Genomic DNA, 14889 nt, shown 5'->3' on the forward strand with positions numbered 1-14889 from the left:
CGGAAGTGACCCGTCGGCCGACTGACCCGTCTATCATGGCGGCCGCGGCCACCTCTCCCGCGCTGAAGCGGCTGGATCTGCGCGACCCCGCGGCGCTCTTCGAGACACATGGAGCGGAGGAGATCCGCGGGCTGGAGCGCCAGGTTCGGGCCGAGATCGAGCACAAGAAAGAGGAGCTGCGGCAAATGGTGGGAGAGCGGTACCGCGACCTGATCGAGGCGGCCGACACCATCGGCCAGATGCGCCGCTGCGCCGAGGGACTGGTGGACGCCGTGAAGGCCACCGACCAGTACTGCGCCCGTCTCCGCGAAGCCGGCTCGGCCGCCCCCCTGCCGCCGCGGGACCCGCAGGTCAGCCCCGCACCCTCGGTCCCGCCCCCCGCGGACCCGCCCCCAGCCCTCGGGCGGCCACGGGCCAGTCCCCGCCCCCCCGCGCGAGCCTCACCTGCCGAGGGAAGAGCCTGCAGCAGCATTTCTGGACTCCCTTCCTGGTGGGGGGAACACGGCTGTCCTGCCTGCGCTGGCTGCTGATCCGTCATTCCGCTCAGGAACCTTCCCTGACTTCCGGGCCCAGATTCTCTCACCTCCCTCGTGGGTTCGCTGGGCTCTCCCTTCCAGCTTTAGATGAAACGCCAGGGTCTCTCGCTCGACAGTTCAGCTCATCCCTGTATAATGTTTCCTGACGTTATTCTTAGAACACATCTCTCCCTTACGTTGGTCCCTTCCCCTTATGTCGTTCCTCATCCCGGTCTTGAGCCCACCGCATTCCCAAGAATAAGTTCCATGATCCCAAACACCTATTCTACCCTTTGTTGGAGTTGGTGCAGACAGTACCAGCCATCAGGCTCTCATCTTTCAGTAGTGGAACATTTTCATTTTAGGGAGCTGAGGTTATTCTAATCAAGTTACCCAAGTGTTTTCCCCCCAAAATGCTAATGATTAGGCCTGATGTGGAAGGATTCAGCCCTAAATTCATCCTAATATCGGAGCAGCATTTTGTGTTCCTAAAGAATGTTGACTTAAGGATGACAAAGTTGAAGGGGTAGGGTGGGTCAGAAGAGTAAACATGGAATTTGTTCTTAACAACGTGGGGAGAAGGAACCTTAGAGCAACATGTTAGAACAAGTTGCAAAACTACAATTTAGCTCCAGTTTGGAACTTTTTAATACACCCTGTTTGAAAAATCCAAGTCAGTAGCCAGGGCTCACGCAACGGAACCATAGAAGATTAGAAATATTTTGCTAATTTTTGAAATGAGAAACCTCATCCCTCTCCTCTGTTCATTTATATATGCCTCCTTTTAGTGGCCAGCCTTTCCTATAACGGAGTTATGCTTCAGGTTTATTAAAAGGTAACTTGTACCGTGCCTGACCTTAGAAATATATTTTTTACAGTTATTATTTCTGATTTATTCTTAGACTCACAAATATTTGTGTGCCCTCTGTGTTGAAGGCACAAAGAAACAGAATCCTGCCCCTACCCCGCCATTCCTGCTCTGATGGAGCTTCCAATCTAGTCAAGGAATTAAGTCCATGGAAAGTTGATGAGAAAAATGTAAATACTTCAGAGTAGCAATAGAAAACATTTTAGGATAATGTGTGATTGATTCCAAAATAATTACTAACATTTACCATAATATTTCCGAAGGAAGTCACTTCAGGGTTGAGTCTTTCTCAGTAAGGAGGGGCCATTGTGATGGATGAGATTTGGAATATGGATCTGGAGTATGAAAAGACAATTAAAAATCGGTAATCAATTTGATTAAAGCAGGGGTTCTCAACCTTGGTGCTGCTGACATTTGGGGCTGGATCATTCTTTGTTTTAGAGACTGTCCTGTGCATTGTGGGATATTTATAAGCATCCCTGGCCTTGACCCACTGGACACCAGTAGCACCCCTCTTCTCCTTTCTGAAAATCGAAAATGTTTCCAGATATTTCCTGAGAGGATGAAATCACTCCCCTCCCCGCCACAGTAGAACCAACGGATTGAAGGGTCCCTGGAAGAAGGTACTTGGAAGGACAGGAAATCTTTGACAACCAGGCCAAGTTACTAAACAGCGAGGAGCCTTTTAGAAGGCTCTCCCTTTGAAGGAGATTAATCTGAAGGCAAAGGTAAAGGATAGATCGGAGGCGGTAGAGAATGAACGCAGCATGAGCGAAATGTTTTTGGATTAATGAGTGGGAGACGATAAGGACCTGCATTAGAATCCTGGAACCTAGTAGTGGAGACCTCAGCAGAACCACCGGAAGGACATGAATCTCCTGGGAACGTAGGAGCAGAGTGGTGGTGTGCTGAGATATGTTTGGAGGTCAGATGACTGAGATTTTGGGGAGGGCAGTGAATTTCGCCTTGGACATACTCATTACGGAATGGCAGTGACACTTAGCAGGCAGGCAGCAGAAGAGGCGTCCCTGGGACGCAGGAGAGTGGTGAGGGCTGAAAAAGACGCGATAGTGGTGGTCTGCTTAGAGGTGATGCTTCAGGGCACAGAGTCCTGGAGTAGGATCGTGGACTGAGGTGGGCAGAGGCGTGAGGACTGTGCCACGCGGAGGGGCGGTAAAGAACAGCCGGCAGAGGGGCGCCTGGGTGGCTCAGTCGGTTGGGCGGCCGACTGCGGCTCAGTTCATGGTCTCGTGGTCTGTGAGTTCGAGCCCCTCATCGAGCTCTGTGCTGACAGCTCAGAGCCTGGAGCCTGCTTCCGATTCTGTGCCTCCCTCTCTCTCTGCCCCTTCCCTGCTTGGTCTCTGTCTTTCCCTCTCTCAAAAATAATAAACATTAAAAAAAAAAAGAAAAAAAAAGAACAGCTGGCAGAGAAGTCTATTGAGCACTCAGAGAAGCAGGAGCAAATGGGGGAAGGCGGAACATCAGCAAAGGGAAGAAGAAAGCCCACTCGAATGGTGGTTTGCAGGGCTCTGCCGTGGAGACATCTGGAGGCTCGCTGATCACTAGACTGCGAGACGAGGACCAGATCAAGTCCACCTCTCCAAGAGACCGCGCAAAGGTGCCCCCAACCGGGAGGAAAAGCCAGTGCGGCTGGACAGGACTCCTGTCTCTGCTGATTCTCTGCCCCAGACTCTGATGCCTCGCCGAGCGGCATCAGCCTTAACAAAAGCTTGTGCCCTACGATACCCCCGCGCTTCCCCCCAAGCCTGCCAAACGCTGACCGTGCACCTGTTTGTTCTTCTGACGTGGTTTCCGTGCCTTTCTCTGCAGCCCCAGCAGCCATCCCAGGAGAAGTTCTACAGCATGGCTGCCCAGATCAAGCTACTCTTGGAAATTCCTGAGAAGATCTGGAGCTCCATGGAGGCCTCTCAGTACCTCCATGCCACACAGCTGTACCTGCTCTGCTGCCACCTCCACAGCCTGCTCCAGCTGGATTCTTCTGGCTCCCGATACAGCCCCGTCCTCTTGCGATTCCCGATACTCATCCGGCAGGTCGCAGCGGCCAGCCACTTCCGGTAAGTGGACCCGGCATGGCGACCGGCTCTGGGCACGGCCACACGCCACCACTACCGGGTCGTGGAATAGGTCTTCTCTCCTGATGTACCAAGGTTCTTCTTCCCAAGATGGAAAAAATTCCCCGTTGACCTCTGTCATCGTCTTTCTAGGTCAACTATTCTGCATGAAAGCAAGCTGCTGCTCAAATGCCAGGCCGTGTCTGACCAGGCTGTAGCCGAGGCCCTGTGCTCGATAATGCTCTTAGAAGAGAGTTCTCCTCGCCAGGCCCTAGCAGACTTCCTGTTGGCCAGAAAGGCAGCTATTCAGAAACTCCTCAACCAGCCGCACCACAGTAGGTTTGGCTTCTTTCCAAAACGTGGTCCTTAAACAACGGAGTAGAGACGCACGAGCTCAGGGAGACCGAAGCATCTGGGGTGTTCCCTGTTTCCCATTTGACCACAGGAACTTGTTTACAGGAGGGTGGTTTCTTTTCGTAGGTACTGGCATCAAGACTCAGGTCTGCTCGTTAGTGGAGCTGCTGGCCACCACTTTGAACCAGGCTCATGCTCTTTTCTACACTTTACCAGAAGGCCAGCTGCCAGATCCGTCCCTGCCATGCGGCTTGCTCTTCTCAACTCTAGAGACCATCACGGGCCAGCATCCGACCGGTGAGCTTTTGGCCAGCCTTTCTCATTTTCTGGTCACTCACCTGTTGTCTACTGAGCGTCTACCGTCTGCCTGCTGCGGTGCCGAGCGCTGGGGATACGGCAGCACGTGGGACCAATGCGGACCCTACCTTCGTGGAGGTCACAGTCTAGCGGTAGAGGCAGATACCGAACTCACAAATACACACACATCTGTTTGATATCCACATTGGCCACTGTCATAAAGGCCAAGCGCAAGTTGACTTGGGAGGGACTTCACCAATGATGCTTTCCTTGGAGAATGGTATTTAAACTAAAATCTGAAAGCTCAGTAAGAGTTAGTCAAATGAGGGAGGCAAGGAAGAGAGTTCCAGGCAAAGGGGATGGGATGTGCAAAGGTCCTGAGGCAAGGAAGATGTTAGGATATTTGAGGGACTAAACGCAAGCAGGTGAGGCTAAGGGTTTGGGGTGGGGTCAAGAGCAGCATGGGAAGAGATGTGGCCAGTCTGTCAGATGTGACCAGATAATGCAGAGCTGCGTGGACCAGGCTAGGGAGTTTGGACCTTATCCAGAGAACAGTGGAGAGCCTTCTAAGACCTTCCAGGCTTGTACATCCTTCTGTTATATGTCCCCATACGTCCTGTGCTTTTATTTGATAGCATTTATCCTAATTGGGACTAAACTCATTTGGCTTTTATGTGGCAGTGGCTCTTCATGGGGTCTGGAGTGGATGTGGAGAGCTCACTTGGGAGGCTGTCATCATGACCTAAGTGGCAGACGATGGGGGCTAGTTGGACAACTTGGACGTCTGTTTAGCAGGGGATTTGGTAGATTGGCTGTGGAGGGTGTGGGAAGGAGGTGTCCGAGTCTATTAGAAAGGGAGCTGGTCTGAAAGGGCTGATGATGAGCTCACTCTTGAAAATACTGCTTTGGAGACCGTTGAGCCCTTGGAATGGGAGTGTGCACTGGGCAGGCGGCTACAGGTCCAGAACAGAGCAGTAAAAGGTCTGGCCAGAGACACACATCTGTGCCTGTGGCTGAGGCCTTGGGGATAGGTGACATCATCACAGGAAGAGGATGACAGAGGACTGTGCCTCAGGGGACTCCAGAACTCAGAGGTCAGGCAGAGGAGACACGGCCAAAGGTAGAAGGGAAACAAGTAGAAAGTGGGGACAGCCATCTGGTCATTTTCAGAGAAACGTGTATTATGTAGTCTCTTCCAGCTACGGTGCCACTTCCTTATGCCTTGGCTTCCCTCTAGGTGCTTCCATTTCATCCTTTCCCCTCCCATGAGAGGTGCCTATGGGCTGATTTGTCAAGGCTTTGGAGAACAAGTACAAGGGACCTCAGAAGGACCCCTGTGTTTCCAGCTCCGGAGGGTGTTTGCCTCCCAGAGTTGCCCCGCGGATGCTGGTGTCCTTCTTGAAAGGTCACCTCTAAGGAGCTACAAGCCACTCATCAAGATGAGTGGTCTTCAGTTCTTAGCTCTTCCAGGTTGGTCGGAGGATGGTGAGGAAAGGGAAATGATCGCCTTTTATTTTGTGACAACGTAAGTTCTGCCTGTAGGACGTGGAGGGCACTCCAGTACTGCTCCTTCCCCCTGCCTCACCCCGCACCTTTCCTCCCTGCCTTTCACCTTCTCAACCAATATGGTGTCCATATTGGCGGGAAGCTGCCAGCTCCCTGAGAACGTCTATTCTGTACTTCCCTTTCCCCCCTGTTTCAGGGGTGCGGCCTGACCTGGCCAGAGGAAGGCGAGATGATTTTTGGAAATTCCTTCTGGGTCCAGGTTGTAATATGCCTTCCAAAGGATGGCCCCGATTACCTGTCACTTGGCCTTCTCTTAGGGAAGGGCGCCGGTGTTCTGCAAGAGGAGGTGAAACTGTGCAGCTGGTCCAGACACCTGCCGGCATCCGTTGTCCAGTTCCAGCCGGCTCTCCGAACCTTGGCACAGCCCATCAGCCAGGAGTACCTGAAAGACACGCTGCGGAAATGGATCCACATGTAAGTAGCCAGGACTTTCCCGAGGCTGGCAGGACCCACTCACGTAGCCACAAGAGGGGCCGGTGAGGCCACGGAGGAATGAGGGGAAAGCCGGATCTTCTAGGTGATGCTCTGCGTGCCGCCCGCTGGGTCATGCCAGTCACTCACCCTGCCACCTGTCACTGCCCTCGGGGGGTTCGGGGGGGTGGTCAGCCCCCGCTGTAGGAGAACCAAAAAGGAGTTCACCTTCCAAAATATTACCTACAGGATTGCAAGAGTTCTGCCACTCCTAAGCTTTTACTTAGTGCAGCGGTTTTTGAAGCCATTCTAGTGGCCCGTAGACGTCCTTCCAGGTAGATACCTCGGGGAGGCAAGGGTGGGCCCCATCCCCCAGACTAGCCAGAAACGCTGTCTTTAGTGCATATTGATAAATACTCTGAGATACATATACGTTTATATATTGGGACCCAAGTAAGAGGTTTTCCCTTGGAGTCCTGCTCTTTTTCTTAAGAAAGGTGTGAAAACCACGAAGCTAATAAAGCCCAAGAAAAATGACTTTGTTGCAGGTGTAATGAAGACATTAAAAATGGGATCACCAACCTGCTTTTTTACGTGAAGAGCATAAGAGGGCTCGCAGGGATCCGGGATGCCATGTGGGAATTACTTACCAACGAGTCCACCAACCACAGCTGGGATGTGATATGTCAGCGGCTTCTGGAGAAGCCACTCCTGTTCTGGGAGGATTTGATGCGGCAGCTGTTCCTTGACCGGTTACAGGTGAGATCACTCGGTCCGGCTGTCTTCCGGCCCGTCCTAGTGTGACCTTTTGACTGTCACTTCTGTCACTCCCTGAGTCTGTCCTCTGTCTGCTGACTGACTCAGGGGTGGCTCTTCTGGGTAACGAACCATAGAAATGAGCAGAGATCTAGACCGTGGTACAGAAAGAGACGCGGCCTCTGTCGGGGGGTCGGGAATGTGTCCGGGGCCGTCAGCAACGACCCCGTTCTCTGCCGACACCACGTGAGCTCTCTGAGCGTGCCGGAGGACGTGCGGAGCGCGAGGACGGCGTGCCAGCTGGTGCCGTGGCTTTGAGATGTCCTGACGGGTCACGACTGGAACGCTCGCTCCTCTCGCTCTCTTTCAGACCCTGACAAGAGAAGGCTTTGACTCCATCTCTACCGGCTGCAAGGAGCTCCTCATTTCCGCCCTGCAGGAGCTCGAGAGCAGCACCAGCAGCTCCACTCCGAGTAAGCACATCCACTTGGAGCGCAACATGTCTCTCTTCCTCTGGTCCGAGAGTCCCCAGGACCTGCCTCCCGATGCTGCCTGGGTCAGCGTGGCGCACCGGGGGCCGCGCGCCGGCAGCGGGCTCTCCATGAAGGCGCAGGCGGTTAGCCCCTGCGTCCAGGACTTCTGCTCTGCCCTGGATGCCAAACTGCAGGTTCAGCTGGACGACCTCCTGGCCTACCTTCCCTCTGCGGACGCGTCACCGCCCAAGGACGTCTCCCCCGTGCAAGCCAAGAGCTGTGCCTTTGACAGGTACGCGGATGCCGGCACCGTGCTGGAGCTGCTGCAGGCGCAGTCCGTGGCGTGCATCGAGCGCATCACGGCCTGCATCCGGGCAGAGCTGCACGGCTCGGAGCAGGTGGTGCAGGGGCAGCGGGATGCCCTCGACAGTGTCCAGCTGCACGCGGTCCTTTTCATGGCCAGACTCTGCCAGTCGCTGGGAGAGCTGTGTCCCCATCTGAAGCAGTGCGTCTTGGGGAAGTCCAGGAACTCTGAGAAACCAGCAAGGGACCCTAAGGCTCTGAAAAAGCAGGGAAAGGGGACCACTCGGGAAGTACTTCCTTCGCAGGCCAAGTGGCAGGAAGTCAAGGAGCTCCTCCTGCGGCAGAGCGTGATGGGTTACCGCGTGTGGAGCTCGGCGGTTGTGAAGGTGAGTGACCGACCCGTCGGCGGGTTCTTCCCGTGCTCGGCGGCGACCCCCCGTTTGCCTCCCTTCTGTCACGTTCCAGGCTGGCCAGCCTCGGCGAGGGCTTTCCGCAGTAAGGGAATAATGATTCTTATTTCACGCAGTTACTTTTACTTCTCTGCGATAGTGAGATGGCTCTCGCGTACACGTTTCTCCGTTCACATTTTTTAGCCTAGGTTTTAGAGACAGAAACACCGGCTTTTTCTCCTGCCCCCTGATAAGAATAAAAGAAAGACCTCTCGGGGCAAGGGTCTGTATTTCCTGCTCTTCAACCTGAGTATCATGTTCTCTGGGGTCCCCACTGGCATCTTAAGGGGTGGCCGCTGACATCTGCAGGGTAGTTACAACAAAACTCCCATTACCGCCACACGGAATCAGCCCAAGAGTGACGTTTCCACTCAGCAGGGCACACATGATCTAAGCAGCAGAAGCTGGTCTCAAGATTACCCTGGTGGCTTGAAACGCTCTGTGGAGGAGCTAAGGGGCCTATTGGACATTTGCCTTTCATTACCAGGTTTTGGCTCACGGATTCACCCGGTCGTTACTTCTAGACGATGCCGGCTCCATCCTGGCCACAGCCACCAGCTGGGATGAACTAGAAATCCAGGAGGAAGCGGAGTCTGGCAGCTGCATCATGTCCACAATCCGACTCCCTACACAGGTTAGCGGGTGCCCCCATTGGAGCACCTGTGGCCTGGACAGGGCCAAACAGCCCACTCTGCGGAGAGGGAAAAGACGAGAAAATCAGTCGGCACACGGCTTCTGAGGAAGAGCCGGAAGTGGTATTTATAACTTCCGTCATGGGGGTAGAGTGGACCGAGGGCCGAGGAGTCAGTCAGTTAACGATCCTTTCCTTGTGTGTCCCGGGCTCTGCTCATTAGATGGCTGTTTACCCTGAAGTGAAAACAGCGTAAAGCACAGTGCCACCTGCCGGGCCAAGCCCCCGGCCACCGTGGGGATGGCAGCGATTGTCACTTGCATCTGTTGCCGGGCCTGCTGTGAGGGGCTGACTGGAGGGTCAAGGTCCCGGCACATGAGCCTAGTGGGGATAAACGGAGCCACTTTTACCAACTGGCGCAACTTGGTGACTCGACGTTCCTTTGTTCTTTTAGCCATCCTGGTATGTCCAGTCCTTCCTGTTTAGCCTCTGCCAGGAAATTAACCGTGTTGGAGGCCACGCTTTGCCAAAAGTGACCCTGCAGGAGATGCTGAAAAGCTGTATGGTCCAGGTGGTGGCTGCCTATGAGAAACTTTCAGAAGAAAAACAGGTGAAGGTTGGTGTTTGAATTTTTTCCCCGCTAAAAACAGAAATAAACACCTTAGCTTTTTCTGGGGCTTGGGCAGTTCCCATCAAGGATTCCAAGCGTTTACACTCAGCACAGGCTGTCTAATCAGTAGCGGCTTCCCGCGCCATGAGTTCATCACACCCCTTCTCGAGGATCAAGCAGGTGTTCACTAGAAGGCAGTTCAGTGGGAAAGAAAAAAGGCCTGGTTTCCGACCCCAGCACTGCCAAGTACATGCTGCGGCTTTGGGCAAATTGTGACACTTTCTCCGTTTCTCCGGAGTCAGGTGCGGTCACTCAGAGAGCTGCTTGGGAGGGGTGGAGGGGGACTGTGCCCAGCGCAGCATGTGGCACACGGAGGTACCGGCTTCCGGGAGCTCCTGTGTCCCAGCCCTCCACCCACCCTCCCCTTCTCTGGAGCGCTCTGCCCTTGGTTGATGTCCCGGTTTCATTAGTGACATTTTAAAGACAGGACCACCGGGGCGCCTGGGTGGCTCAGTCAGTTAAGCATCTGACTTCAGCTCAGGTCATGATCTCACTGGGTTCATGAGTTCGCGCCCCACATCGGGCTCTGTGCTGACAACTTGGAGCCTGAAGCCTGCTTCTGCGTCTCCCTCTCTCTCTGAGCCTCCCCTGCTCACACTCTGTCTCTCTCTCTCTCTCAAAAATAAAGATTAAAAAAAAATTTTTTTAAAGACAGGACCACCTCCTGATTTGGGGAAGAATTCAGCGAAGTCTCCTCTCCTGAGCTGCCTCAGAATGCCTCTCCTTCACACAAGGAGCTTTTCCCCCTTTTAAAGGGCAGTCTACAGCCCCCAAGGCCTTTAAGGTTTTTAGTTTGGTTTAAGACAAACTTTCAAACATAACCTGTTCTTTTTGTTGGTGTTGTGAGACTGAACTGCCCTCATGAATATAAAAGCGGCTGCTTCTGGAATAAGCTGTAACTCAAAGCATGAAGCTGTTTATTTGGCTCATATCACAAGTCTCCCTTAACAGCTGGGGGTGGGATATTCACTTACAGAAAGAAGGTGCGTTCCCCATGACCCAGAATCGGGCCCTGCAGCTGCTTTATGATCTGCGCTATCTCAGCATCATTCTGACAGCCAGGGGTGAGGAGGTGAAGAGTGGCCGCAGCAAGCAGGACTCCAGGTAGGCTCCCGCCACGGGCTCTCCCAAGTGCACACAGCCCGTTCCAGAAAGCCCCCAAGAGGCAGCCTCTCGTCATGCATCGGTTGTATTTGTTTTAAACAGGAAGTGCTCATATTACCAGCTAGATAAAGAATAGCCACCTGCTGGGTAAATGCCATGGTCAAGTGTGGTAGGTGGAATCTCATTCCTCTCCTCTGAGTCAGCCAACCAGCTCTTGGGCAGAATTTGAGCCTGTGGCGCTGACCCTAACAATGTGAGGAAGGAATGGACTTCAGACATCTTAGCAGGTGGAAGCTCTTGGGATCACTTCAAGTACCACGGGCAGTGACAGGTGGTCCCGAGCCAGCAGTTACGACTACGTCCAAATACGGGGTCTCTTTAGCATCGAATCGCCCTAAGGGGGGTTTCCGAGCTAGAAAACTGGGTAAAGGAAATCAGAATCCTTTTTTCAGAATTGAGAAAGTGGCCGACTCCCTGGAAACACTCATTGACCCGTTTGACCTGGATGTCTTCACACCACACCTCAACAGCAACCTCACGCGGCTGGCGCAGCGAACCTCTGTAAGTCATGTGAGAAACGTGCTCGGTGTGAAAGCGCGCGGGCTCAGTTACCACGCAAACCTGCCTCTGCACTTAATACCCTGGAGGTGGTGCTGGGAGGGGGGCGGGACCCAAACCGCACAGTTTAGTTATAAGGGCCGAAAGAGGATTAGATAAAACCACTGCTGAGGCAACCACGGTCTGACCCCTGGAGGCGCAGATAAGGATTATTAAGGTTTTATGAAGGTCAAGGCCTCAGGAAGAGAATGAAGTAAAAGAGCCATGTGACTCTAAGGTTCTGACCCGTGAGCAGTGAAAAAGGTAATTTTGAAGCATTAACACTCAAAAGAACGTTCCCCAAAAGGCTGGACGGAAACAAAGTAGAGCTTGATTACTAGCCAGGGGTTTTTCTCTTTTCAACTGGACAGTAAAAAGCCCGGCGTGTTACTGCGCTCCATTTCTCGTCTGTCAGGTTCTGTTTGGATTGGTCACTGGTACAGAGAATCAGTTCACGCCCAGGAGCAACACGTTCAACTCCCAAGAACCCCATAACATACTGCCTCTGGCATCGAGTCAGATCAGGTAATGGTTCTAAAGATGTTTTAGCCGGGCCCCGAAGCTTCCTGTTCATGCCCCTGAAATTCCTTCACCTTGTCTTGGAGGTTCGGACTTCTTCCACTGAGCATGACAAGTACCCGAAAGGCCAAATCAACCAGCAGAAGCATCGAAACAAAAACCCAGGTTAGTGCACAGAGTGAGGGGTCCACCCCTGTTGATCCTGTCCCCACCTCCCACCAAACCACCCAATTAGCTCCCCCTTAAATAACCGATAAAGAACCGAATGACAAAATGCACTAATGCTGCTTTTAATGGCGGCGCAATAGAGAAGTACAAGGTTTCACTAGCTCGAGCTGATAGAAGTTTTAAAAGATGCCCATTTACACTGTCAAGTAGCCTCATAATAGGAACGTTCTCTCAGACTGCCAAGACTGTAAAAAAGAGGCAGGACAGGATGGAGATTATTTCTTGTAGGGTGAGAGAGTTAACTGCTAACCCAGCATGATGACTGTACTTGTTTGGGGGAAAAAAACATTCTGTTCTGGTGGTGGTTTCCTCTTCCATTTCTTTCAGTTGGGTGGGAAATTAAAGGGAATTTGCTCTGAGTTTGACATTTTCTTGTTAATGCGCGTTTTGTTTCAGTTGACTGCCATCCATTAAGCCCGCAAGAGTCCTCCTGGGTATTTCTGAGTTGTGTTGTGTACACGCGTTTGAGCCCAAACAGCTTGTCTTCTTTCAGCATTTAGTTGTGTTTGCTTTCTTGTGAGACAAAATATTAGCAACGTATCCTTTCCATCTTCCCCGCCATCAAACCCATTAAGACCCAGATTCTCATCAAACATCTGGTTGTCAAATGTGGGAGATGGTAGTGAAGAGAACGAGTTCCTGCACAGACCATCCCCTCCACGAGCATGGGCCTGTGCCAGAACTTCCCCCCCGAACTCGGAATGTCTCTTCAAGTAACTGACCGTAAGTCCTGTCCGTAGGAGAGGAACCGACCAGGGAAAGGAGGTACATATGTTTACCCTTTCCCCAGGAGAGTTCTCACCTGGAAGCGTTAGTTGTGTCACATAATAGAATCGCATTTTGTCCCCGACGGCCTTTGCCAATCTTGACAAAGAGCAAAGGCCCCTTCCTAGAGCTCTCCGTGCTTCTCAGATCTGCTCGTGTGTGCTGTGTGGACTCCGAGTGCAGTGGCGGGGGGTGAACAGGCAGGAGGGTCTGGGTAGACTCTAAGGCACTTTCCTCTACATGCGTGGCAGGTTGGCCCCCCGGCACTCTCCCGAGCAGGTGACCCGACGCACCCTGGCTCCTTGTTCAGACAGCTGGTCAGTGAGGAAGAAGACGCGTCTACGCCTTCGTTATTCAAGCTAGGCTGGCTCTCTAGTATGACTAAATAACATGGGAACATAGCCATCCCTCTCTAAATAAATACTACATCACTTCTTCTAACGGTGCCTCTGCTCATTTATTTCTAAGCCACACCAGTCTTTCCAGTTTCAGCGGTGGAATGTGGCCCCCAAATTACTGTTGGGGGTTTCCTTTAAGCATAAAGTGAATCCTTGTCCGACAGTTTCATACTTGTGACTTCAGACAGCAGTTCAGAGAGCCTACACTTGGTCAGCGTTCAGCAGCGCCTGAATTCTTGACCCCCAAGGCGGACTCCCAGTGAGATCACAGAAGCTGCTGGCAGAACAAGTCTGTGAGTAAGACAAAGGTCATTCGTTATGTACTTCTCGACTGTCAGATCTGTGCAGTGTTTTCTACTAAGTCTGAGATGCAGGCTTTGGAGGAGTAACGGTAGCAGAAGTTATCTGGGTACACAAGTCTGAAAGAGATTCTCTCTGGAAATACAAATATATAACAAAGAGAGAAGATGGTTATCAGCAAGGGTGCTTCCCTTCCTCGGTCTAACTTGGATCTGATTGTTCTCCTGTTAGAAAGGACAGCGTACTTTCAACAGGATGTCTACATACTAAGAGGTAGTATGGCAGTTAATTTCAGTGCAAGACTGAATCAAGCTTTCTAAATTTTGGAAAAAAAAACTTAGGTTTTTTTCATGGAAACTAGATACTCTTTGCTGATTTATTGAATTTAAAAAATTGAAGATCCCGCATTGTTAAAAGGCCTTTTTACATGAAGTAGAATTTCTAATTGACAGATTTGGAAACCAATCTGAACTGGACAAACTATGGATTCAACACGCAGATGAGATTTCCTCATACCGTTACCTCGACATGGATGTGATACCCACCCTCAAAAGAATCCTATAAAAAATTGCTTCGAAGCCCCTTTGAAATTGCAATAGTGCAGCAAAACCACAAGTAAACAACTGCCTGTTAACCTGCTCTTTCAAATATAGACTGAAAAGCCAACAGGCATATTTTTGTGCAATTTTTTAAAACATCGTAAGTTGAAATATCAAATCTGCACAGCGCTGTCCCTTCACAGAAGGCAAGAAACCGCCGGCACATCATGTCGGAGGCCGTCCCCGGTGCTGTAGGCTGTGGAAGTGGGCCTCCTTCAGGGTCTGGTTGATGCGGAAGTAAGGGCCTTGGCACAGTGCAGACTGCTCAGGAACAGGCTGAGGGGTGTTAGGGCCGGACCCGGCGCCCACGTGGTTCAAGCTGCTCTCCGGCCCGCTTGCCCTGTCTGGGCTGTTGATGCTGCTGCTGCTGCTGCCGCCGCTATCGCTGCTCGAAGACTGGGAGGAAAAAGAAACGGGAGCTCCGTTAGGCTGTTTTGTTTCTTCGGAACTTCACCGTGGTTTCATTCCCAACACCCTATTTGAGAGTATTCTTGCCATCTGCTTTGAGGAGCGCCAGCATCAAAACAGACCGCAGGCTTTAGAGCTTCACAAAGCACAGTCACCTAGGAGACTTCGTTCTATCCTCACGACCACCACGGGAGGCTGAGTGGGGCCAAGATCCCCATCACATTCCCAGAAGCGGCAGGGTCCAGGATTCAAGTGCAGGCCTCTGACCGCAAACCCTCTCCACTACACCCGAGTGCCTTTACACATCTTCTCTACCTGCGAATTTTATCGTTCATTCCGATAATGTCCAATCATCAAACGAGGAAGTGTTCAGCTTCCAAGGCAAAGTATCAATCACTGGTACAGGGGACAGACGTCATTAACAAATAAAATGGCTTCTGGGCACGAGTCTCAAAAAATCTGGGACAATTTCGTGGTTATCATCTCATGGACACAAAATGGTATCCCCTGGATGCAGAACACACATCCTGAAAGACTACAACATACTTCTTCTAAGTTACAGTAGCATTTCTGCAGCTCCAGATGTGTGTGGGCAAACGTGCACAA

At 52.0% G+C, this 14889-nt stretch overlaps 3 protein-coding genes across 23 annotated transcripts in view; 1 reads left to right on the forward strand and 2 right to left on the reverse strand.

Annotated features, from left to right (window-relative positions):
• SLC39A11 (solute carrier family 39 member 11) overlaps positions 1-2647 on the reverse strand; it is a 428457-nt gene extending 425810 nt beyond the window's left edge. For 2 of the 12 annotated variants that reach the window (XM_019818186.3, XM_019818185.3), the window contains exon 1: positions 445-1494. In XM_019818186.3, the coding sequence (XP_019673745.1) occupies positions 445-538 (94 nt within the window). In that variant the 5' untranslated portion in view covers positions 539-1494. Of the gene's footprint in view, positions 1-444 lie in introns of all 12 variants that reach the window. The other 10 variants (XM_045045248.1, XR_006589953.1, XM_045045244.1 and 7 more) reach the window with 9 other exon arrangements.
• Positions 1-13019, forward strand: COG1 (component of oligomeric golgi complex 1). 5 transcript variants are annotated; one of them, XM_019818181.3, is made up of 15 exons: positions 1-350; positions 2909-3001; positions 3214-3458; positions 3609-3790; positions 3936-4106; positions 5930-6086; positions 6632-6842; positions 7210-8001; positions 8552-8698; positions 9150-9305; positions 10342-10469; positions 10922-11030; positions 11482-11591; positions 11672-11750; positions 12830-13019. In XM_019818181.3, exons 1-15 carry the CDS (start codon positions 36-38, stop codon positions 12965-12967), a joined length of 3033 nt encoding a protein of 1010 aa, XP_019673740.2. In that variant the 5' UTR covers positions 1-35; the 3' UTR covers positions 12968-13019. The 5 variants fall into 5 exon arrangements, 4 of the variants coding, with proteins under 4 accessions (XP_019673740.2, XP_044901178.1, XP_019673739.2 ...); XR_006589947.1 differs by having other exon boundaries at positions 9150-9311; positions 10908-11030; XM_019818180.3 differs by having other exon boundaries at positions 2-350; positions 9150-9311.
• FAM104A (family with sequence similarity 104 member A) overlaps positions 11860-14889 on the reverse strand; it is a 17570-nt gene continuing 14540 nt past the window's right edge. For all 6 annotated transcript variants that reach the window (XM_003997115.6, XM_003997116.6, XM_019818191.3 and 3 more), the window contains one exon: positions 11860-14271. In XM_003997115.6, coding sequence (XP_003997164.1) covers positions 14041-14271 — 231 coding nt within the window. In that variant the 3' untranslated portion in view covers positions 11860-14040. The remainder of the gene's footprint in view (positions 14272-14889) is intronic.

The sequence above is a fragment of the Felis catus genome, chromosome E1 (assembly GCF_018350175.1).
Source record: "Felis catus isolate Fca126 chromosome E1, F.catus_Fca126_mat1.0, whole genome shotgun sequence".
Lineage (NCBI taxonomy): Eukaryota > Metazoa > Chordata > Mammalia > Carnivora > Felidae > Felis > Felis catus.

What these genes read in the sequence shown, in the direction of transcription:
- COG1 (XM_019818180.3), top strand. Translation starts at nt 36, where the DNA reads ATGGCGGCCGCGGCCACCTCTCCCGCGCTGAAGCGGCTGGATCTGCGC. An exon ending in TGCCGCCGCGGGACCCGCAG is followed by an intron (nt 351 to 2,908) that starts GTCAGCCCCGCA and finishes GGTGGTTTGCAG; the next exon opens with GGCTCTGCCGTGGAGACATC. An exon ending in CACGGGCCAGCATCCGACCG is followed by an intron (nt 4,107 to 5,929) that starts GTGAGCTTTTGG and finishes GCCTTCTCTTAG; the next exon opens with GGAAGGGCGCCGGTGTTCTG.